General features: G+C 45.5%; 1 protein-coding gene across 4 annotated transcripts in view; it reads right to left on the reverse strand.

Moving 5' to 3' along the window:
• acsf3 (acyl-CoA synthetase family member 3) overlaps nt 1-21,006 on the reverse strand; it is a 64,350-nt gene extending 43,344 nt beyond the window's left edge. The window contains exons 1-3 of one of the 4 annotated variants that reach the window (XM_052028623.1): nt 20,946-21,006; nt 19,681-20,427; nt 14,269-14,424 (exon numbers count right to left, since the gene is read on the reverse strand). In XM_052028623.1, the coding sequence (XP_051884583.1) occupies nt 14,269-14,424; nt 19,681-20,391 (867 nt within the window). In that variant the 5' untranslated portion in view covers nt 20,392-20,427; nt 20,946-21,006. The other 3 variants (XM_052028622.1, XM_052028625.1, XM_052028624.1) reach the window with 3 other exon arrangements.
• Between the last annotated feature and the right edge of the window lie 3,494 nt (nt 21,007-24,500).

Genomic DNA, 24,500 nt, shown 5'->3' on the forward strand with positions numbered 1-24,500 from the left:
CACAGCAACCTGGGGTACATCTCATTCGGTCCCGGCGACTTATCTAACTTGATGCTTTCCAAAAGTTTCAGCACCACCGCTTTTCTAATATCTACATGCTCAAGCTTTTCAGGCCACTGCAAGTCCCCACTACAATCCCCCAGATCTTTTCCCGTGGTGAATACTGATGTAAAGTATTCATTAAGTACCTCTGCTATTTCTTCCGGATCCATACACACTTTCCCACTGCTGCATTTGACAGGCCCTATCCTTTCGCATTTCATCCTCTTACTCTTCACATACTTGTAGAACGCCTGGGGGTTTTCCTTAATCCTGCCCGCCAAGGCCTTCTCATGTCCCCTTCTGGCTCTCCTAATCTCTTTCTTAAGTTCCTTCCTTTTAGCCTTGTACTCTTCCAGATCTCTAACATTACCTAGCTCTCTGTACCTTTTGTATGCTTTTCTTTTCCTTTTGACTAGACTTATTATAGCCTTCGTACACCACAGTTCCTGTATCCTATCATGACTTCCCTGTCTCATCGGAACATGTCTATGCAGAGCTCCACACAAATATCCCCTGAATATTTGCCACATATCTTCCGTACTTTTCCCAGAGAACATCTGTTCCCAATTTAATCTTCCAATTTCCTGCCTGAGAGCCTCATAATTCCCTTTACTCCAAGTAAACACCTTTCTAGCCTGTCTGTTCCTATCCCTCTCTAGTGCTAACGTAAAGGAGATAGAATTATGATCACTATCATCAAAATGTTCACCCACTGAGAGATCTGACACCTGACCAGGTTCATTACCCAATATCAAATCAAGCACAGCCTCTCCTCTTGTAGGTCTATCTACATACTGTGTCAAGAACCCTTCCTGAACACACCTAACAAACTCCACCCCATCTAATCCCCTCACTGTCTGGAGATGCCAATCGATGTTTGGGAAATTAAAATCCCCCATCACAACAACTGTTATTCTCGCACCTTTCTAGGATCTGCTTCCTTATCTGCTCCTCAATAACCCTGTCACTATTGGGCGGCCTATAAAAAACACCCAGCACCGTTATCGACCCCTTCCTGTTCCTAACCTCCACCCACAGAGACTCCGTAGACAATCCCTCCACAACGTCCACCTTTTCCGCAGCCGTGACACTATCTCTGATCAACAGTGCCGCTCCCCCACCTCTCTTGCCTCCCTCCCTGTCCTTCCTGAAACATATAAAACCCGGCACTAGAAAATATTGTTCTATGATATAGACAGGATGCAGAGTTGAGTGGAGAAGTGGTAGATGGAGTTCAATCTAGCAAAATGTGAAGTGATACACTTTGGAAGAACGAACTTGAAGGCAGAGTACAAGGATAATGGCAGGATTCTTAGCAGTGTGGAGGAACAGAGGGATCTTGGGGTCCAAGCCCATTGATCCCTCAAAATTGCTGTGCAAGTTGATAGGCTGGTTAAGAAAGCGTATGGTGTGTTGGCCTTCATTAGTCGGGGAATTGAGTTCAAGAGCTGCGATGTTGCAGCTCTATAAAACTCTGGTTAGATCACACAGAGTATTGTCTTCAGTTCTGGTCACCTCATTATAGGAAGGATGTGGAAGCTTTAGAAAGGGTGCAGAGGAGATTCACCAGGATGCTGCCTGGATTAGAGAACATGTTGTATGAGGAAAGGTTGAGCAAGCTAGGGCTTTTCTCTTTAGAGTGACGCAGGATGAAAGGCGACTTGATAGAGATGTATAAGATTATGGGGGGCAAAGACAGAGTGGACAGCCAAACCTTTTCCCCAGGGCGGCAATGACCAATACCAGAGGACATCTGTTTAAGGTCAGAGGAGGAAAGTTTAGGGGAGATGTCAGAGGTAGGTTTCTAACACAGAGAATGGTGGGTGCCTGGAATGCACTATCGGGGGTGGTGATGGAGACTGATACAACAGGGACATTTAAAAGACTCTTAGATAGGCACATGGAAGTAAGTAAAATGGAGGATTATGGGCTGTGTAGGAGGGAAGGGTTAGATTGATCAGGGAGTAGGTGTTTATATAGGTTGGCACAACATCGTGGGCCGAAGGGCCCATACTGTGCCTTACTGTTCTACGTTAACAGCAAAATCTATTGTAATTATCTGCATAACAACAGTAAGTCTGTTGCTAAAGCAAGTCAGAGTATCTGAAGCAGTGAGATTTCTGGGAGAAAGCACTAAGTGAAGACCAATCCTCTTAAACCTTGGGATTTATAGATTTCTCTCTCTGCAGTCTATAAAGCTATCAATCACTGGAACTAAGTTAAAGACTTCTAGTCCATGCCAAGCTCACAATCTGCAAAACTTCACCCTTGCAGTGTGTCCAATTGATCTCAGTCACAGGTGCCAATTATTCTGTAGTCTAGAGTCTACCCACTGTAAATCTGTGTTTAATTAAAGGGAAGAAGGTAAAACTTCTCAGTGAGTTATTATTCATTGACTGCCATCCACTGGAAAGGTCAATTTTCCTTCAACTGAGTTTATCTCTACGGTCCAAGGATAAGTCTTGATGAAGGTAATTTATGTCCTTTGCTCACTGAATCACACCTCAGAAAGGACTTGGGAAAGCTTGCTTCGTAATTCCATTACATAAATAGACCCCTGAGAGTCACTGGGACACTGACAACAGCAGCATCATTACACATCACTGCAAATTGCATTCCTTTATGCCCTTTCCTGTCAATCATACCACTGGCTTTAAACAGCAGACCAAGACCCTAACACAACATCATTGCTCAATGTCAGCTCATCGATTGGCTTGCGTCACCAAGCGGCATGGTCAAGAGCATTGATAGAGAGAGCAATCAATCACCAGCCTCCAACACACAGAGCGGTCACAGACTCTGATGCTGCTCTATCCCAGGTCCATTACTTACAACTACTCAGGAGTCACGACTGCTGCATTTGCTTTGTGCATTAGGATCAGTTTAATCCCATTATTGATCTCTCAGGCTTTCTCAGACATTAGTATAAATGCAGAAGCACAAGATTCCCTTACAATGAATTGACAGTGAGAATAATGCTCCAACAGAGAAAACAATCATGTTAGAATTTCTCTGTGAATTTTTACTTGGTGTTCATTGTATTAGGGTCATGGTCATAGAGTCGTACAGCACAGAAACAAGCCCTTGATCCCGCTATGTCTATGCCAACCATCATGCCTATCTATACTAATCTCACTTACCTGCATTAATTCCATATCCCCCTATGCCCTGCTCATTCAAGTACCTATCCAGATGCCTCTTAAATACCTTCACTACCTCCTATGGCAGTTCATTAAAGATACCAAGTACTCTTTGTGTAAAATATATCACTCAGATCTCCTTTAACCCTCCTCCCTCTTAACTTAATACTACGCCCTCTGGTTTTAGACACCCCTATCATGAGAAACAGACTTGGGCTATCTACCCTATCTATGCCCCTCTTAAGTTTATATACCTCTGTCATGTCACTGCTTAGCCTCCTTCAGCAAAACAGACCCAGCCTATCCTGTCTCTCCCGATAACACAAGCCCTCCAATCCAGGCAACTGCAAACCAGTCATTATGCAGGTAAGGGCAGGCACGGTAGTGTAGTGGTTAGCGTAATGCTGTTATAACACCAGTGACCTGGGTTCAATTCCAGCCACTGTCTGTAAGGAGTTTGTATGTTCTCCCCGTGTGTCTGCGTGGCTTTCCTCCGGGTGCTCCGGTTTCCTCCCACATTCCAAAGACGTACGGGTTAGGAAGTTGTGGACGTGCTATGTTGGTGCCGGAAGCGTGGCGACACTTGAGGGCTGCCCCCCAGAACACTCTACGCAAAAGATGCATTTCCATAGAACCATAGAACAATATGGCACAATACAGGCCCTTCGGCCCACCATGTTGTGCCGCCCTTCAAACCATACCTATGACTATCTAACCCCTTCCTCCCACATATCCCTCTAACTTAAATTCCTCCATATGCTTATCTAACAATCTCTTGAACTTGTCCAATGTATCAGCCTCCACCACCACCCCAGGCAGTGCATTCCATGCACCAACCACTCTCTGGGTGAAAAACCTCCCTCTGACATCACCCTTGAACTTCCCATCCAATACCTTAAAGCCATGTCCTCTTGTTTTGAGCATTGGCGCCCTGGGAAAGAGACGCTGGCTGTCCACTCTATCTATTCCTCTCAATATCTTGTATACCTCTATCATGTCTCCCCTCATCCTCCTTCTCTCCAATGAGAACAGCCCTAGCTCCTTTAATCTCTCCCTATAATCCATACTCTCCAATCCAGGCACTGTGTTTCGATGTATAGGTGACTAATAAAGAAATCTTATCTTGTATTTTCCAGTCCCAGCAGCCTTAGCAGCAGAGGGGAGGAGCTAGCAGCATTTAAAAGTTGTTTTGCAGGTACAAAAGGAAAGCAGGCTCTAGCAGAGTGGCCATTTTGGAGAGCAGTTGTGTTTGAGCTGTAATTGCTGTGTTTGAGTACAAGTACTGAGGCTTTGGTTTGAGAGGCTTCAGTGAGAGGAGGCTGAGCAAAGGAACAGGCAAGAGCAGGTAAGGTTTTCCTTGGACTTACTCTTCCTATTAGAGTAACTGGGATGGCAGTTAGGACAGTGGCATGCTTCTCCTACAGGATGTGGGAGATGTTCCTGATGACTTCACCTGTAGGAATTGTGCCCAGCTGCAGCTTCTGACTGACTGCATTAATGAGCTGGTGTTGGACGTATTTGGGATCGTCCAGGATACTGAGAGCAGTATAGGTAAGAGTTTTAGTGAGGTAGTCACTCTAAGGAGCAGGCTGCAGATAGCTGTGTAACCACCAGGAAAGGTAGAGAGAGCAGGCAGGCAGTGCAGGATTCCCCTGTGGCTGTTCCCCTCAGCAACAAGTCTACCCCTTTGTATACTGCTGGGGGGAGGACCTATCAGGGCACAGCAGTAGCAGCCAGGTCAGTGGCACTGTGGCTTGCTCTGAGGCTCAGCAGGGAAGGGGAACGTCAGGTAGAGAATAGTGATAGGAGACTTGATGGTTAGAGGAGATTCTGTGTCCATGAAGGAGATGCCAGATGGTGGGTTGCCTCCCAGGTGCCAGCGTTGAGAATGTCTAAGAGCAACTACAGAACATTTTCAAGGGGGAGGGTGAGCAGCCAGAGGTTGTGGTGCACATTGGTACCAATGACACAGGTAGAAAGGGGGAAGAGGTCCTGTGCAGTGAGTATAGGGAGTTAGAAAGGAGATTGAAAAGCAGGACCTCAAAGGTAGTGATTTCTGGATTACTCCTGGTGCCATGTGCTAGTCAGGGCAGGAATGTGTGGCTGAGAAACTGGGGCAGGGTTTCAGGTTCTTGGATCACTGAAACCTCTTCTGGGGCAGAGCTGAACTGTACAAGAGAAGCAATATCCTGGCCAGGAGGTTTGCTAATGCTACTTGGGAGGGCTTAAACTAGTTTGGCAGAGGGATGGGAACCAGATCACCAGGTGAGAAAGTGGAGAGATTGAGAGGAAGGTGCAGGTCATGACCAGTATGTCTATTAGGAAGGTAATAGACATGATGGGGTGGACAGGTTGAAGTGTGTTTATTTTAATGCTAAGAGTATAAAGGGTAAGGGTGATGAACTTAAGAGCATAGATCAGTACATGAAACTATGATGTTGTGGTCATTACAGAGACTTGGGTAAGAGAAGGACAGGACTGGATACTTAATGTTCCGGGGTTTTGATTTTTGTTTTGAAGAGATGGGGGGGAGGGGGGAGTTGTGCTATTAATTAGAGACAATATCACCGCTGTACTCAGTGGGGACATAATGGAGGGCTCATCCACGGAGTCCATATGGGTAGAACTCAAATAAGAAAGGTGCAATCACTGATGGGATTATATTACAGACTTTCCAATTACCACTGGAATGTTGATGAACAGATATGCAGGCAGATTAGGGAAAGGAGCAAAAACAACAGGGTTGTTGTAGTAGCAGACTTCAACTTCCCCACTATAGACTGGGACCTCCTTAGTGCAAGAGGTTTAGACGAAGCAGAATTAGGCCATTTGGCCCATCGTGTCTGCTCCACTATTCATGGCTGATTTACTTTTCCCTCTCAACCCCATTCTCCTGCCTTCTCCCTGTAACCTTTGATGCCCTTACTAATCAAGAACTTATCAACTTCCACTTTAAATATACCCAGTGACTTGGCCTCCACAGCTGTCTAAAGCACTCTGGTCCTGGACTCTTCCACTACTGGAAACATCCTCTCCACGGCCACTCTATCCAGGCCTTTCAATATTTGGGAGGTTTCAATGAGAGTGTATTTTCCCTTGCGGAGACTATTACATTGGAGCCGGGCAAATTAAGGGAGCATTCGGCAGGAACTAGGGAGAGTTAATTGGGAACAGCTGTTTTTGGGCAAGTCCACATCTGACATGTGAAGGGTGTTTAAAGACCAACTGCACAGAGTACAGGACAGGGATGTTCCAGTAAGAAGGAAGGACAAGGATGGCAAGGTAAGGGAACCTTGGATGTTAAGAGAGGTGATTAGTTTAGTGAAGAAATAAAAAGAAGCATATGTAAGGTTTAGGAAGCTAAAATCAAACTGAGCCCTTGAGGACTATAAAGCAGCCTGAAAAGAACTCGAAGGAAATTAGGAGAGCCAGGAGGGGCCACAAAGTTCTTGGCAAGTAGGATTAAAGAGAATCCCAAGGCATTCTATACATACATCAAGAGCAAGAGGATAACTACACAGAGGGTAGAACCACTCAAGTATAAAGGAGGGAACATGTGCTTAGAGGTGGAAGATGTGGGTGAGGACATAAACGAGTACTTTGTGTCGATATTTACCAAGGAGAAGGACGTGGAGGATATTGAGATCAGTGTGGAGCACGCTAATACGCTAGGGCACTTAAGACTGTGCTGGGTCCCTTGAGGAACATTTAGGTCCGCACAGCCTGATGGTATGTACCCCAGATTATTGAGGGAAGCAAGAGATGAGATTGCTGGGGCCTTGACCAATATCTTCGTGTCCTCTCTAACCACAGGTGAGGTCCTGGAGGATTGGAGAATAGCTAATGTTGTTCAAGAAGGGAAATGGGGATAATCCTGGAAACGACAGACCAGTTAGTCTCATGTCAGTGGTAGATTAATGTACATTTGGAAAACTATGGCCTAGTTAGGAACAGTCACCATGGACTTGTGTGGGGCAAGTCATGTCTTAGTAACTTCACTGAGTTTTTTGAGATGGTGATGGAAGTGATCAATGAAGGTAGAGCTATGGATGTTATCTACATGGATTTTAGTAAGGTGTTTGTCAAGTTCCCTCATGGTAGGCTAATCCAGAAGATTAAGTAGCATGGGATCAATAGTGACTTGGCCGATTTGTAAATAGGTTTATTGTCACATGTACTAAGGTACAGTGAAAAACTTTGTTTTGAAAGCCATCCATACTGATCATTTCATCACATCAGTGCATTGAAGTAGTACAAGGGAAGATAATAACAGAATGCAGAATAAAGTGTAACAGTTACAGAGAAAGAGCAGTACAGGTAGACAATAAGGTGCAAGGCCATAATGAGGTAGATTGTGAGGTCAAGAATCCATCTTGTCATACTAGAGGTACGTTCAATAGTCTTATAACAGTGGGAAAGAAGCTGTCCTTGAGCCTGGTGGTACGTGCTTTCAGGCTTTTGTATCTTCTGCCTGATGGGAGGGGGGAGAAGAGAGAATGTCTGGTGTAGGTGGGATCCAGATTGGATTCAGAATTGGCTTGCCCATAGAAAACACAGGGATCCGTACTGGGACCTCTGCTGTTTGTGATGTATGTAAATGATCTAGATGAAAACGTGGATGGGTGGGTTCGTAAGTTCGCAGACGATACAAAGATTGGTGGCGTTGTTGCACAGCATAGAGGATTGCCAAAGATAACAGCAGGATATAGATCAGTTGCAGATATGGGTGGAGAAATGGCAGATGGAGTTTAATAGGACAAGAGTGAGGTGTTGCACTTTGGGAGATCAAATGTAAAGGGACAATACACTGTTAATGGCAAGACCCTTTAGTGTTGATGTACAGAGGGATCTTGGGGTCCAAGTCCACAGCTCTCTGAAAGTGGCTGCACAGGTTGATAGGGTGGTAAAGAGACCTATGGCATGCTTGCCTTTATTAGTTGAGGCATCGAGTTCAAGAGTCAGGAAGTTATGTTGCAGCTTTATAAAACTCTGGTTAGGCCACAATCTTCAATTTTGGTCTCTCCATTACAGGAAGGATGTGGAAGCTTTGGAGAGGGTGCAGAAGAGGTTTACCAGGATTAGAGGGCATATGCTATAAGGAGAGGTTAGACAAACTTGGGCTGACAGGAGACCTGATGGAGTTTTGTAAGATTGAGAGGCATAGACAGCTGGTATCTTTTTCCTAGGGTCGAAATGTCTAATACTAGAGGGCATGCATTTAAGGTGAGAGGCAGTAAGTTCAAAGATGTGTGGGGCAAATTTTCTTTGCATGGAGAGTAGTGAGTGCCTGGAATGTGCTGTCGGGGTGGTAGTGGAGTAGGCAGAAGGGATTAGTTTAGTTAGGTGTTTTAGTTCGGCACAATATTGTGGGCTGAAGGGCCTGTTCCTGTGCTGTAATATTCTATGTTCTGATATCCTTGTGAATCTCTTCTGAACTCTCTAGCTTAATCACATCCTTCCTATTGTGTGGCAACCAGAACTGTGCACAATTCTGCAAGTGTAGCCCCCCCAACTTTTGTACAACTGTAACGTGATAAATCTCCGGGGCCTGATCAGGTATATCCAAGAACTCTGTGGAAAGCTAGAGAAGAAATTGCAGGAGCCCTGTCTGAGATGTATGCATTGTTGGTGACGAGTGAAGTGTCAGAATAATGGAGGGCGGCTAATGTTGGGCCTTCATTTAAGAAGGGCTGGAAAGAAAAACCTGGGATGGCAAATGGAGTTTAATTCAGATAAATGTGAGTTGTTGCACTTTTGGAAGACAAATGAGGGTAGGACTTCAACAGTGAATAGCAGGTCCATGTTGTAGAAGGGGGACTTGGGAGTACAAGTATTTAGTTCCCTGAAAGTGGTATCACAGGTAGACAGGGCAGTGAAGAAGGCTTTTGGCACACTGACATCAGACAGGGCAATGATATTAGTCACATGTACATTGAGACACAGTGAAATGCATCTTTTTGCATAGTGTTCTGGGGGCAGCCCACAAGTCGCCACGCTTCCAGCACTAACGTAGCATGCCCACAACTTCCTAACCTGTACATCTTTGGAATGTGGGAGGAAACCCACGCAGTCATGGGGAGAACGTACAAACTCCTTACAGACAGTGGATGGAATTGAACCTGGGTCGCTGGCGCTGTAATAGTGTTACACTAACGTGCCTGAAGTTGGGATCTTGTGTTGCAGTTGTACAAGATGTTGGTGAGGCCACATTCAAAATGTGTTCAGTTTTGGTTACCCTGCTATAGGAAAGGTGCCATTAAACTGCAGAGGAGATTTCCAAGGATTTGCCAGTACTTGAGGGACTGAGTTATTGAGAGAAGTTGAGCAGGAACATAGGACAATGAGGGGTGATCTTATGGTGGTGTATTGGTATTGGTTTATTATTGTCACTTGTACCAAGGTACAGTGAAAAACTTGTCTTACAAACCGATCGTACAGGTCAATTCATTACACAGTGCAGTTACATTGAGTTAGTACAGAGTGCATTGAGGTAGTATAGGTAAAAACAATAACAGTACAGAGTAAAGTGTCACAGCTACAGAGAAAGTGCTGTGCAATAAGGGGCAAGGTCACAACAAGGTAGATTGTGAGGTCAGAATCCATCTGATTGTATAAGAGAACCATCCAATAGTCTTATCACAGTGGAGTAGAAGCTGTCCTTAAGTCTGGTGGTACGTGCCCTCAGGCTCCTGTATCTTCTACCCAATGGAAGAGGAGAGAAGAGAGAATGTCCCGGGTGGGTGGGGTCTTTGATTATGCTGGCTGCTGCACCAAGACAACGAGAGGTAAAGACCAAGTCCAAGGAGGGGAGGCTGTTGTCCGTGATGCGCTGGGCTGTGTCCACATCTCTTTGCAGCTTCTTGTGGTCCTGGGCAGAGCAGTTGCTGTACCAAGCTGTGATACATCCAGATAGGATGCTTTCTATGGTGCATCAGTAAAAGTTGGTGAGAGTCAAAAGGGACAAACCAAATTTCTTTAGCCTCCTGAGGAAGTAAAGGTGTTGGTGAGCTTTCTTGGCCGTGACATCTATGTGATTTGACCAGGACAGGCTGTTGGTGATGTTCACTCCCAGGAACTTGAAGTTCTCGACCTCAGCACCATTGATGTAGACAGGTGCATGTACACAGCCCCCTTTCCTGAAGTCAATGACCAGCTCTTTTGTTTTGTTGACATTGAGGGAAAGGTTGTTGTCATGACACCATTCTGCTAAGCCCTCTATCTCCTTCCTGTACTCAGACTCATCGCTGTTTGAGATGCAGCCTACAACGGTGTACAAGTAATGAGGGGCATAGATAGGGTGAATGCACACTTATTCCCAGGATAGGGGAATCAAGAACTAGAGGGCATAGTTTGGGGTGAGAGGGAGAGATTTAATAGGAACCTGAGGGACAACTTTTTCACCCAGAGTGTGGTCCATATATAGGATGAGCTGCCAGAGGAAGTGGTTGAGGCAGGTACATTAACAACATTTTAAAAGACACTTGGGCAGGTACATGCATAGGAAAGATTTAGAGGGATATGGGCCAAAAAAGGGCAAATGGGACTAGCTTGATGGGTGTCTTGGTCAGCATCGAACAGTTGGGCCAAAGGGCCTGTTTCCATGCTGTGTGACTTTATGACTCTACAGGCAGTTGGTTGAGACATGTTTGTTTTTGCACTAATATCTTGTTTTGCATAGTCTTTTTCTTGTTGCATAATTTATGTTCCAGAGCAAGCGGTTAAGGCAGGTACAATAACAATTAAGAGATATTTAGACAGGAACATGGATAGGAAAGGTTTAGAGGGATATGGACCAACGCAGGCACATGGGACTAGTTTAGATGGGTGTCTTGATTGACGTGGACGAGTTGGGCCGAAGGGCCTGTTTCTGTGCTGTATGACTCTGTTCTATGTGTTGTCTGCACCTACATACCCGTGATACTGCTGCAGGAACGTTTCTCATTGTACCTCACTGTACCTCTGCACATGACAATAAACTTGACCTTAACTCAGAGCTGGAAATAGTCAGGCTTTCTGAATGTCAACAAGGTGAGGGGCTGAAACTCAGTGACTTTAGTTTCCCCAACCCTGACCAGCAATTAACATCCAGAACCTATCACAACATTCCAGCTTGCAATCCTCAGATGTGGAGCATTCCTCAAACCATACACTGTGTGATATTCAAACAGAGATCAATACTACATACTGGAACTAACTGGTAGGTAAAGGCAAGGAATGATTGATTTTTTTTTTGTTACCCCAAAAGGCCTCTCAAGATGCTGTTTGTAAGACTTCTGACTGAATCGGAACATGTAGGGGTCAGGAGGACAAACAGTACAACAGAGTGCAGACTGGATTACATAGAGAATACAGAGTATACAGACAGGGAAAGATGGGCTGGAGAGCAAAGACCCAGTTGTTGTGGTCCATGTGGGAACCCACAATATGTACAGGACAAAAGAAGTCGTCATGCTCAAAATATAAGTACCTGACATCCAAATTAAAGAACCACAAAAATCTTGAAATCCAAAAAAACTGCAAATGCTGCTAATCCAAAATGAAAACAACGCTGGAATACTCAGCAGGTCAGGCCACATCTGTGGGAAGAGAAACGGAGTTCAAGTTTCAGGTTGAAAATCCTTCACCAGAACTGAGGAGACACAACAAGCTTGTTAAGCTGCAGGGAGGGTGGGGGAGGGAGCAGTCTCAGACAGGGTAAAACCAGGGTGCCCATGGGGACAAGCTGTATACAAGGTTTCCTGGGCAACAAGTGAACTTTAACTCTGCTTCTCTTCCCACAGAAGTTGGCAGCTGGGGTACAAAGGCATCTGGTGTCTGAATACATGAAGCAAACATAAAATGGGGATGAAAGTTTGTTGGCAGACAAATTTGAGGAGGGTACTCCACAGTCCCTCCCAGTTAACTGAGTGAAAAGCTTTATCAGGATTGACTAAGGCTATGTTGGTGCTACTCCTTGTATTTTCCTTGGAGTTGGCACATGGTGAAGTTCATATCTACTATGCCTTTGCATGGACAAAATCTACACTGATTCAGGAGCAGCTCTTCAGCCACTGGCTTTGCAGAGAACTTTCCCTGGGACAGAGGCAGGGAGACCCTGCTACAGTTACCACAGTCGGATTTGCCCAGTTCCCTTAACAGAGGAATCAGAAACCAGGGGCTTAGATTTCTAGTAATTTGTAAAGAATTAGAGAGGAGGGAAAATATTTTCACCCAGGGAGGTTGGAGGTCTAGAACTCATTGCCTATAAGTGGTAGTACAGAAACTTTTATCAGATTAAACAGTACCTGGAGGGATGCACATCAAGGGAAAGTGGGCTTAGATTCTTTTTCAACAGGCACAGACACCATGGGCTTAATGCCCCCCTTCCCTGTGGTCCAATCTAGGGTCTAGATCGAGGGGATTTAACGGAATCAGACCCAAGCAATTCATGGGGTTAAGAAGCACTTCTTCACACAGTTACAGAAGTATTGAAAGCCCTCTCTCAAACAGCTGGCTCAACAAATTATTTTAAACCTTAAACTGTTTAAATCTGATTTCTGCTGGTCAAGAATATTAATGGTTATGGATTGATGTAAATTCAGAGTTATACAACATGGAAACGGGCTCTTTGGCCCAACACATCCATGCTGACCGAGATGCATATTTACACTAGTCCATTTGCCTGCATTTGGTCCATATTCCTCTGAACCTTTCCTATCCATGAACCTGTCCAAAAATGTATTTTAAATGCTGTAATTGTACCCACCTCTACCACTTCCTCTGACAGCACATTCCATACACCCACCACCCTCTGTTTGGGGGAAAAAAAATGCCCCTCAGATCCCCTTCAAATCTTTCCCCTCCCACCTTACACCTATGCCCTAGAGTTTTAAACTCCCCTACCCTTGGAAACAGACTGCACATTCATCTTATCTATGCCCCACATCATTTTATAAATCTCAATAAGGTGATCCTTCATCTTTTGCTCCAGGCAGTCCCAGCCTATCCAGACTCAAAGTCCAAAGTTAGAGTCGAGTTTATTGTCACAAGCACACGTACATGTGTGCACAGGTGCAATGAAAAACTTACTGGCAGCTGCATCACAGGCACATTGCATCATATAACCAGCATTCACAAGAAAAACATAAATTAAACATAAATTGTACACAGTTTTTTTTACAAGAAAGAACACAATGAGAACAAAAAAAAGTCCATTTTAATGCAAAGTGGTCAAAGTGTTGCTAAACTGTAGTGGTTAGGGCTAAGTCAGTTGGTTCTCCTTTTAACTCAAGCCCTCCAGTCCAGGCAACGACCTTGTGAATCTTTCCTGCACCCTCTGTACCTTAATCACTTCCCTCCAATGGAGTGGTGACCAGAACTTCTCACGATACTCCAAGTGCAGCCTAACCAACAACTTGTACAACTGTTACATGATGTCCCAACTCTTGTACTCAATGACACATTCGATGAAAGCAAGCATGCCATACACCATCTGCATCACCCTGTCTACCTGTGTTACCACTTACAGGGAACTATGTCCTTGTATTCCCCGGTCTCTGTTCTACAACACTCCCCAGAGCTCTGACATTCACTGTGTATGTCCTGCCCTGGTTTAACTTCCCAAAATTCATCACTTCACACTTGTGTTAAATTCCATCTGCCATTCCCTTGCCCACTTTCCCAGTGATAAATATCCTTTTGTAACCTTAACCTCCTTCAGTCCAACACACCACCAATTTTGGTGTCATCTGCAAATGTACTAATCATGCCACACACATTCTCATCCAAATCATTAATATATATGACAAGCAATACGATCAGCAGTATACAGATCAGCTATCTCACTGAGCGGAACACCAGGCTTGTGTGGCTGTGTGGTCTCCTTAGGTTTACAAGTTCTCCTATTCAACAGACACAGTCAAACTCTCAGACAATTTACAGTGCACTATCCAGTCTCTGATACTTATTCAAATTATTTGTATTTGACATGGTGCAGGAAAGTGGATTACAGAATCAAACTAAATATTTGTTAATTATTAGTGAATTTTGCAACCTTATTCCTAAACACTCATTCTCCTTCACATCTTTAGAAGTGCTCCCTACTTACCCGCTGAGCATTGAATTCTGGCAGCATCACACAGGTGGCACCAACCCAGAGTGGGCACAGCAGTTTATTGAGGATTCCATGCAGGTGGTGTAGGGGTAGTACATGCAGGATTACGTCGTCTTTGCTCCACTCCCACTGCTTCACCAGGGAGGTTATCTGCAGAATGGCAAATGTTGTTGGTTCTTCATACCACACCCTGTAGTATTAACACACGTACTAAGCAACCTTAACACTAACACACACGGTGATTTTGATACCAATTCACATATCCACCCTTCTAGAATATGTGCGCCTATATAGTGTATGTAATGAATGCTAGTGTACCAAGTACTCAAGTCCAGCTCACATCCAACATCTGAAATACCAACTTGAACACTCAGTGCCTGCAATACTAAATCATGTACACAGGCTGTAGTATTGTCTGAAATACCAACTCTTGTACATGGAATCTGTAATGCTAGACCACTCTAATCTGGACCTTGTCACAGACTTGGTCCAAACATGGCCAAAGAGCTGAGTTCCAAAGGTGAAATGAAAGTTGACTTCGGTGATATCACATCAGCATTAAATAGAGATGTGTCCGGGAGTGGGCACAATGAAAGCCAATAGATGCCAAAACCATCTCAACATTGCACAGAGGGAACTGATTGTGTTTGTTGGAGATTAATCATCTCAGCTCCAAGACATCACTGCAGGGTTCCTCAAGGCCAAACCATCTTCAGCTGTTTTGCCAATGACATTCCTTCCATAAAGTTAGAAGGGAGGATGCTCAATGAGGATTGCATAATGTTCAATTCCATTCGCAACTCCCCAGCAAACACAGCAGTCCTTGCCTGCAATCAGTAAAAGGTAGACAACATGTAGGCATGGACTAACAAGTGATGTAGTATTCATGCCAGAAAAGTGCCAGGCAATGATCATTTCCAACAAACACCTACGCTGACATTCAATGCCGTGTCCACTATCAGGGTCATCACTATCACTATATAGTGATCCACTATCACTATAAGGGTCAGAAACAGAACTATAATTACTGTGGGTATGAGAGTAGTCAGAGCCTAGGTATACCTCTCCTCCCAACACTGCAATTCTTTCCCTTATCTGCAAGTCAGGAGCCTGATGGAATATTCTGCACTTGCCTTGATGAAGCTTGCACCATGGCTCTCAAGAAGCTCAACTCACTTCAGAACAAAGCGGCTGTCAAGCCCCTCCCACTCCATCACAGATGTCAGTCCTCTGCCTCCTCCACTGCCAGAATTCCAAGCATAATGGCATGAACATTGAATTCTCCCACTTTAACTAACCCTTTTTTTAAGTAACCTTTTTTTCCCTCCTTACCTTTGACCAATCCCCTGGTGGATCTGCTCTCCCCTCCTCCCCTGCACCTGCCTATCACCACCTCTTACCTGCATCTACCTATCACCACCTTGTGCCCACCCCTCGTCCCCTCTTTTGTCCACCTATCACTGCTCTGCTTTTCCCTCCTATATATTGGGCTTCTGCCTTTTCCTATCTTCGGTCCTGAGCCGAAACGTTGACCGCCTGCTTTTCTCCATGGATGCTGCCTGGCCTGCTGAGTTCCTCATCGTGCCCAATCCACAACTTAAAATTCATCCCCTCCACCACTGGTGCACAGTGGCTGCAGTGAGCACCATCTGCAAAATGCACTGCAGTTACTTGTCCAGGATCCTCCAACAGCACCTCCCAAACCCGAAAGCTCTACCGCCAAAGACGAGGGCAGCAGGCCCATGGGAACACCATCATCTCCAGGGTATAGAATTCTCAGGCGAGACAGAGGGGGATGTAAAAGAGGAGGCGGCATTGCGCTGTTAGTCAAGGAACGCATTATTTCAGTACTGAGGGAGTTTATCCTAGACGGCTCCTGAAATGAGGCCATGTGGGTAGAGATTAGGAACAAAAAGGTTTTGTCACTTTGCTGGCAGTGTATTATAGACCACTTAACGATCAATAGGAGATACAGGAACAGATGGAGACACAAGAAACTGCAAATGCTGGAATCTGGAGCAACAAAATCTGCTGGAAGAACTCAGCAGAATAGAGGAACAGATACATAGGCAAATAGCAGAGAGATGTGATTAAAAATTGTACGAGGGGATTTCCATCTCCCAAATATTAACTGGGATTTCCTCAACATAATCAGATCAGAGGGGGCAAATTTTCTGAGGTATGTCCAGGAGAGCTTTTTGACATCGTATGTAGATAGAGCAATGAGGGAAGGAGCATTATTAGACTTTGTCTTGGGAATGTAGCCAGTCAGGTGGACAGAGTGTTAGTGAAGGAACCTTCTGGAGAGAGTGACCATAACATCATATATTTTAAAGTGGTTTTGGATAAAGACAAAGATAGACCAGGAATAAAGGTCTTTGGGGGAAGGCCAATCTAATTAAAATAAATCATGACTTGGCAAAGGCAGACTGGGAGCATCTATGGGCAGGTGAGTCTACATCTGCACAGGGGAAAGTATGCAAAGGAGAAAAAACAAAAGTTCAGGGCTATCATGTTCCTGTAAGTGTAAAAGCCGAGGGTAGCAAGTATCCAGAACCCTGGATGTCGAGGGATATTGAGGGTTGGATAAAGAGGAAAAAGGAAGCACGTAGCAGGTGTATAGCACTGAAGACTGGAGGCACATCAAGCTCACTTAAGAAAGGAAATTATAAAGGCAAAGAGGGTAAGGGTAAATCTGAAGGCATTTTATATTAAGGAAAAAAATAAACAGGAAAAGGGTAGCGCCCATTAGGGACAACAGGGGCAATCTGTGTGTGGAGCCAGAAGGTATCAGTGAGGTCCTCAAGGAATACTTTTCATTGGTATTCACAAGGAAAAGGACTTTGCAGTTGGAGAATTCAGTGAAGGGGAAGCTGAAATTCTAGTGCACATCTCCATAAATAAAGAGGAGGTACCAATGATTTAGTGGGCTCAAAGATGGGTAAATCCCAGGAGCAAATGAGATTTATCCAGGCTGCTATGGGAGGCAAAGGAAGAGATTGCTGGGTCTCTGGCTGAAAATTTTAAATCTTCGCCGGCCACACTCCCGTCATCCTTCTGCTTCGGGGTTTAGATAGAAATTCAAAATTGCCTTCAAAGAAGGTTGCTGTAGATTAAAACAGGATATTGATAGGATGCAGAGCTGGGCTGAGAAGTGGCAGATGGAGTTCAATACAGATAAGTGTGAAGTGATACACTTTGGGAGATTGAATTTGAAGGCAGAATACAAGGTTAATGGCAGGACTCTTAGCAGTGTGGAGGAACAGATGGATCTTGGGGTCCACGTCCATAAATCCTTCAAGGTTGCCACGCAGTATGATAGTGTTGTTAAGAAGGCGTATAGAATGTTGGCCTTCATTAGGCGGGGTATTGAGTTCAATAGCCATGAGCTGATGGTAAAGAGCTCGACAGACCTCTTGTTAGACCACATTTGGAGTATTGTGTTCAGTTCTGGTCGCCTCATTATATGAAGGATGTGGAAGCTTTAGGGAGGGTGCAGAGGAGATTTACCAGGATGTTGCCTGGATTGGAGAGCATGTCTTATGAGAATAGGTTGAGTGAGCTAGGGCTTTTCTCTTTGGAGAGGAGGAGGATGAGAGGTGACTTGATTGAAGTGTACAAGATGATAAAAGGTAATAGATCGAGTGGACAGTCAGAGACTTTTTCCCAGGATGACAATGGCTAACATGAGAGGACATAATTTTAAGGTGATTGGAGGAAACTATAAAGGGGATGTCAGGGGTAAGTTTTTTTTATGGGTGCATGGAATGCACTGGCAGCAGAGGTTGTGGGGGCAGATACATTAGGGACATTTAAGAGACTCTTAGATAGACACATGAATGACAGAGAAATGGAGGGCTATGTGGGAGGGAAGGGTTAGATAGATCTTGAAGCAGGATAAAATGTTGGCACACATTATGGGCCGAAGGACCTGTACTGTGCTGTAGTGTTCCATGTTCTTGGGAATAGACTGCCCATTTGGTCACTTATCAGAAACCACTGCAGTTTTGTTTTCAGGTTTGTACACCATTGAATGTGACGCGAGTACGAGGAGGTCATTACTTGAGTTACTGACTGTCAACAGGGCAAGAGGGGTGAGACACCAGGGAGCCCAACACGAACCAATGTCCGTATCAGATCCCAGGGCACAAAGAGGACAGAATATGTGTGGAGCAGGTCAATTTCAAAGATAAACCTAATACAAATGTAGATTCTGCACACTGGACCAAGCCTTACCTGGGACTCTGACAAACCACTTGAAAAGTTTCATAGATAAAACACTCTGCAATGGGTATTCAGGACATATGAAAATGGTCTTTCTGATAACAGCAACACATGAACAATGTTGAAAATATCCTAATGTGTGTAGCAATAAACAGGACTCAAAGAACCTTCCCTGTCAATGATTTACGCCTGGAAAATCACAGAAAGCATATCCGCAATTCTTGCTACTTTACAAAGGTGAGCAGAAACCTGGAGCTCTCTCTCCCAGAGGCTGAGATTCTAGGGTTCCATTGCAAGTTAAGACATTTTTATTAGGTGATGGAATGAAGGAATATTGCACAAAGGTGAGTAAATAAAATGTAAAAAGCCAGATAGCTCAAGAATAGACCCAACAGCATTAACTGTCTAATTCCCATTGCAAAATCCTGGATATCATCCTGAACTATCCGTATATATTCAATGAAGTGTAGAATATGTTGTGTGCCCTTGCTACCCTCAGTGCTTCTTCTAAGTGCTGTTAAACACAAAATGTTCATCACCTCGGAGAAGACAATAACACAAAAACGTAGTCCACTCAGCCCCTCCACTCAATGTGATCATGATTGATCTTTGCTGGCCTCAACTTGTCTTCTGTGCTAGTTCCCCATAACCCTCGATCTTTCAAATATTTATCTATCTTCACCTTAAATGTATCTAGTATCTGGCCTCCCCACTCTTGGGGGCAGAGAACGCCAGAGATTCACTACCCCCTGAGAGAAGTAAGTAGCAGGTGGTAATCTAAAGGGAATTTCCTTGCCATGAGATTTTAAGGAGTCCAGAATCCATGTTGAAGACTCACATGGTCGTTTCATCCTTTGTCACCTCTGGACCACAGCCAGAATATGTCAGGCATATCTGGAGATTGTGGGGAACATTAGCTGAGTGGTTTGATTCTGTAAGCACGAATATGCTGGGATGTCAGGAGCCCAATTTAAATGCTGATGAAGTACTCCATTTCACCATATTTTCCTTCCCCCCCCCCCCCCCCCAAACAATTTTACCTCTTCCACAGGGAAAAGGGGTTGACATTGAGGCCAGCAAATCAGGACTGTACATTTGAATATAGCTCCTAAAAATCTGCTGAAAAGCAGCAGAGTTCAGTAAATGGATTAAGGAAGAAAATCAGCGAAGGTAGAAAATCACCTGACTCCGCAGGATGCCATGCGTGGTAAGGACTCCCTTGGGCCATCCCGTTGTTCCACTGGTGTACAAGATCATGGCTCCTCTGGCTTTCCAGTCTGTGACAACGTAGTTAGCATCTGCCACTGGAGCCCCAGCACATCGCTCTGGTTGCATATCGGTGGCAAATCGGTGGGACTTAAATAATGGAAGGTATTTCACCTGCAGTTTATTAGCAACTGGTGTAATCTGTTCTACACAGTCTTCCTCCACAATGATTAAAGTGCTCTGAGAGTCCTGAACAACATACTCAAGCTCTGGAGCTGGATGCTTCCTGCAGAGCGGGACTGCCACACCACCACTCATCCAGGAGGCCCACTGCGCAATGACAAAAGAAACATCATTTGGACACAGGATTGAAATTCTCTGCTCCTTGATGTCACCATCTGAACAGCCCAAAGCACTCTGAATCTTCCTTGAAAGGTCCTGGCTGCATCTGTACAGATCCCTGTATGTGTAACGTCCATGATCATCCACAATAGCAAGTCTGTCAGCAAAGTTAGCAGCCCTGGTGAAGACCTGTTCTGTTCTTGCAAACGAGGATGGTGTTGTACCCAGACTCCTCTGCAGACTTTTACGGATGGTGTATGTCGGCCCCTGCACATACACCATCCTGCACTGGACATAGTATTGAAATACTGATTCAGGTGTGCTTTTCAAGAATCTGGAAAGCATTGTACAACCCACAGTCCAGCTTTACTACCGTCCTCCCTGCAGATTTAGATAAAATACATCATTAGATTTATAAAACCAGTGGTTGAGGAATTATATATGTCTGTCCACCTCTGCCCCGAGCCCAGGATTTGGGAAGGTGATCCCTGGCGGTGGGGAGGGGAGGGAGGCGGTGGGGTGGGGATGGGTGGGGAGGGGAGGGAGGCGGTGGGGTGGGGATGGGTGGGGAGGGGAGGGAGGCGGTGGGGAGGGGATGGGGTGGGGATGGGTGGGGAGGGGAGGGGTGGGGATGGGTGGGGAGGGGAGGGGAGGGGGAGGCGGTGGGGAGGGGAGGGAGGCAGTGTGGCTGAGCGGGGGACGGGCGCTGCTTCTGGCCTGCTGTGGATTAGGTGTCTCACAGTTTCGGTCATTCCAGGTCCGACCTGAAACACCGTGAACACACTTCAAGCTGGAAAGGCAGTCAGAGCTCAGCAGTTCCCGAGGCCGGAGGGGGAGAAGGGGCTGAGGTGAGCGACGTTCCCTCTGCCAACTACACCGCCATTTCCCGCGGACTTCACCTTAGCTCTGCCAGACCGAAAGTGAACCAAGAGTCCGGGCGGAACAACGGTCGGAGCCAGCGAGGTCCGGGGGAGGCGGATTGGCTCGGACCATTCGTTGCCTGGGTAACGCTGGGGCTTGGGTAAGGCTGTGGGAGGCCTGCGGTCCCGCGGGGAGGTCGGTACATGCCATTGGCCCGGGAGCGTTAGTGCAGCGGGCTCCAGAGCCCCCGTCGCCGGCTCGGCCCCCACACCAAAGGCCGGCGCAGGAAGAGCAGTGGGTGGATCGACTGGTCGCTGATGGCAGCCGGTGGACCGGTGCTGGTAATCCCGTCCGCTCCTCCATCTCCTCACCCTCCCTCTTACCTCCCGTCCATTCCTGCCTGCCCCCCATTTCTCCCTCCCAGTCTGCCCTCGCCCCCTCCCTGCTATCCCGGTGTTCTGGAACTCGCTGTCTGCCAGCCACTGCCTCCTGAATGGAGCTGCAGCTGTCGAAGGCCACCTTCCCATAACACATCCAAAGTCGTATCCTTGATTAATCTCTGCCCCTCTCAAAGTCTTCCCATAATTTGTTCGCCCTAAAGTGCATTCTGACCAGATTTACCGACAATAAAATGATAAGTAGCAGAGCTAATGCATGAGGATACAATTATGTAAAGTAATTTGAGGCTATCCATGTTGGCAGGGACTATAGGAAAGCAGAATATTGGTTAGTTGTCGAAAGGCTACAGAACTATGTGTTACAGAGGGAAAAGGGATCTCTGTATACGAAACACAAAAAGTTAGCCTGCAATTACAGAAAGCAAATAGGAAGACTTCTCAAAGGCAAGGAGCATAGAACTAAGATAAACACACATAAAGTGCTAGAGGAACTCAGCAGATCAGGCAGAATCTATGGAGGAAAATAAACAGTTGATGTTTCAGGTCGACATGCTTCATCAGAACTGGAAAGTGATGAGGGCAGAAGCCAGAATGGGAAGGTTAGTGGAGTGGGGGTAAGGTATTGGTATATTATTGTCACTTATACTGAGGTACAGTGAAAATCTTGTCTTGCATACCGATCGTACAGGTCAATTCATTACACAGTGCGGTTACATTGAGTCAGTACAGAGTGCATGGATATAGTACAGGTAAAAGCAATAACAGTACGGAGTAAAGTGTCACAGCTACAGAGAAAGTGCAGTGCAATAAGGTGCAAGGTCACAACAAGGTAGATCGTGAGGTCAGAGTCCATCTCATTGTGTAAAAGAACCGTTCAATAGTCTTATCACAGTGGGGGAGGGAGGGAAGGAAGGAGAGAGGGAGAGAAGACAGAGAAAATGTGAGCAAGTTGAGCCTAAATTCATTAGAGTTTAGAAGAAGTTCTAGACAACCGCAAGACATACGTACATCAGGCTACTGTTTCTTGATTACAGCTCGGCATTCAATACCATCATTCCCTCGGTACTAATAACCAATCTTCAAAACCTGTGTCTCTGTACCTCCCTCTACAACTGGATCCTCGACTTCCTTATCAGGAGACCACAGTCAGTGCAGTTCGTCAATAACATCTCATCCTCACTGACTATCAACACAGGCGCATCTCAAGGATGCATGCTTAGCTCACTGCTCTACTCTCTCTACACTCCTGACTGTGTGGCTAAGACAGCTCAAACAACATCTGTAAATTTGCTAATGACACCACTATTGTTGGTAGAATGTCAGATGGCAATGAGGAGGCCTACAGGAGTGAGATAGATTGGTTGGTTGAGAGGTGTCGCAACAACAACCTCGCACTCAACGTGAGCAAGATTGTGGACTTCAGGAAGGGGAAGTCGGGAGAACACACACCAGTCCTCATTTGAGGGGTCGGTGGTGGAAAGGGTGAGCAGCTTCAAGTTCCTGGGGGTCAACATCTCAGAGGATCTATCCTGGGCCCAACACATTGATGCAGTCATGAAGAAAGCACACCAATGGTTCTACTTCATTAGGAGTTTAAGGAGATTTCATATGTCCCCAAAGATTCTTACAAATTTCTATAGATGTACAGTGGAGAGCGTTCTGACTGGTTGCATCACAGCCTACTATGGAGTCTCCAATGCACAGAATCGAAAGAAGCTGTAGAGGTTGTAGACTCAGCCAGCTCCATCACGAGCACAACCCTCCATCACTAAGGATCCTCACCATCTGGGAATTGGAATCAATTCATTATTGTCACATGTACCAAGGTACAGTCAAAAACCTGTCTTGCATACTGTTCATACAGGTCAATTCATTACGCAGTGCATTGAGATAGTACAAGTTAATAACAGAATGCAGAATAAGGTGTAACAGCTACAGAGAAAGTGCAGTATAGGTAGACAATAAGGTGCAAGATCATAACAAGGTAGATTGTGAGGTCAAAATTTCATCTTTTCATACCAGGGAACCGTTCAACAATGCGATAGAAGCTGTCTTGAACCTGGTGGTATGGGTTTTCAGGCTTTTGTATCTTCTGCCTGATGGTAGAGGAGAGAAGAGAGAATATCGGGGTGGGTGGGGTCTTTGATTATGTTGGCTGCTTCACCGAGACAGCGAGAATTGCAGAGTCCATGGAGGAGAGGCTGGTTTCCGTGATGTGCTGAGCTGTGTCCACAACTCTGCAGTTTCTTGCAGTCACGGGCAGAGCAGTTGCTGTACCAAGGCGTGATGTGTCCATACAAGATGCTTTCTATGGTGCATCGATAAAAACTGGTGAGGGTCAAAGGGGACATGCCAAATTTCTTTAGCCTCCTGAGGAAGTAGAGGTGCTGGTGAGCTTTCTTGGCCATCGTGTCCACGTGGTTGGACCAAGACAGGCTATTAGTAATGTTCACTCCCAGGAACTTAGAACTCTCAACATCAGCACTATTGATGTAGACAGGAGCATGTGCACTGCCCCCTTTCCTGAAGTCAATGACCAGCTCTTTTGTTTTGCTGACATTGAGGGAAAGGTTGTTGTCATGACACCATTTCCACTAAGCTCTCTATCTCCTTCCTGACTCATCATTATTTGAGATACAGCCCACTACTGTGGTATCATCTGCAAGCTTGTAGATGGAGTTAGAGCAGAATCTGGCCACATAGTCGTGAGTGTGTAGGGAGTAGAGTAGAGGGCTAAGGACACAGTCTTGTGGGGCACCAGTGTTGAGAATAATTGTGGCAGACGTGTTGCTGCCTATCCTCACTGATTGCGGTCTGTTGGTCAGAAAGTCAAGGATCCAGTTACAGAGGGAGGTGTTGAGTCCCAGGTCTTGTAATTTGGTGATGAGTTTGCTTGGAATTATAGTATTAAAGGTGGAGCTGTAGTCAATAAAAAATAGTCTAACACAGGTGCCTTTACTGTCCAGATGCTCCAGAGCTGAGTGTAGGGCCAGGGATACGGTGTTTGCTGTAGACCTGTTTTGGCAGTTTGCAAATTGCAGTGGGTCAAGGTTTTCCAGGAGGCTAGAGTTAATGTGTGCCAGGACCAGCATTCGAAGCACTTCTTGATGGTGGATGTCAGAGCCACCAGGCAGTAGTCATTAAGGCACATTACCTTGTTTTTCTTAGGTACTGGGATGATAGTGGTCTCCTTAA

This window comes from Pristis pectinata, chromosome 13 (genome assembly GCF_009764475.1).
Source record: "Pristis pectinata isolate sPriPec2 chromosome 13, sPriPec2.1.pri, whole genome shotgun sequence".
In the NCBI taxonomy this organism is placed as follows: Eukaryota; Metazoa; Chordata; class Chondrichthyes; order Rhinopristiformes; family Pristidae; genus Pristis; species Pristis pectinata.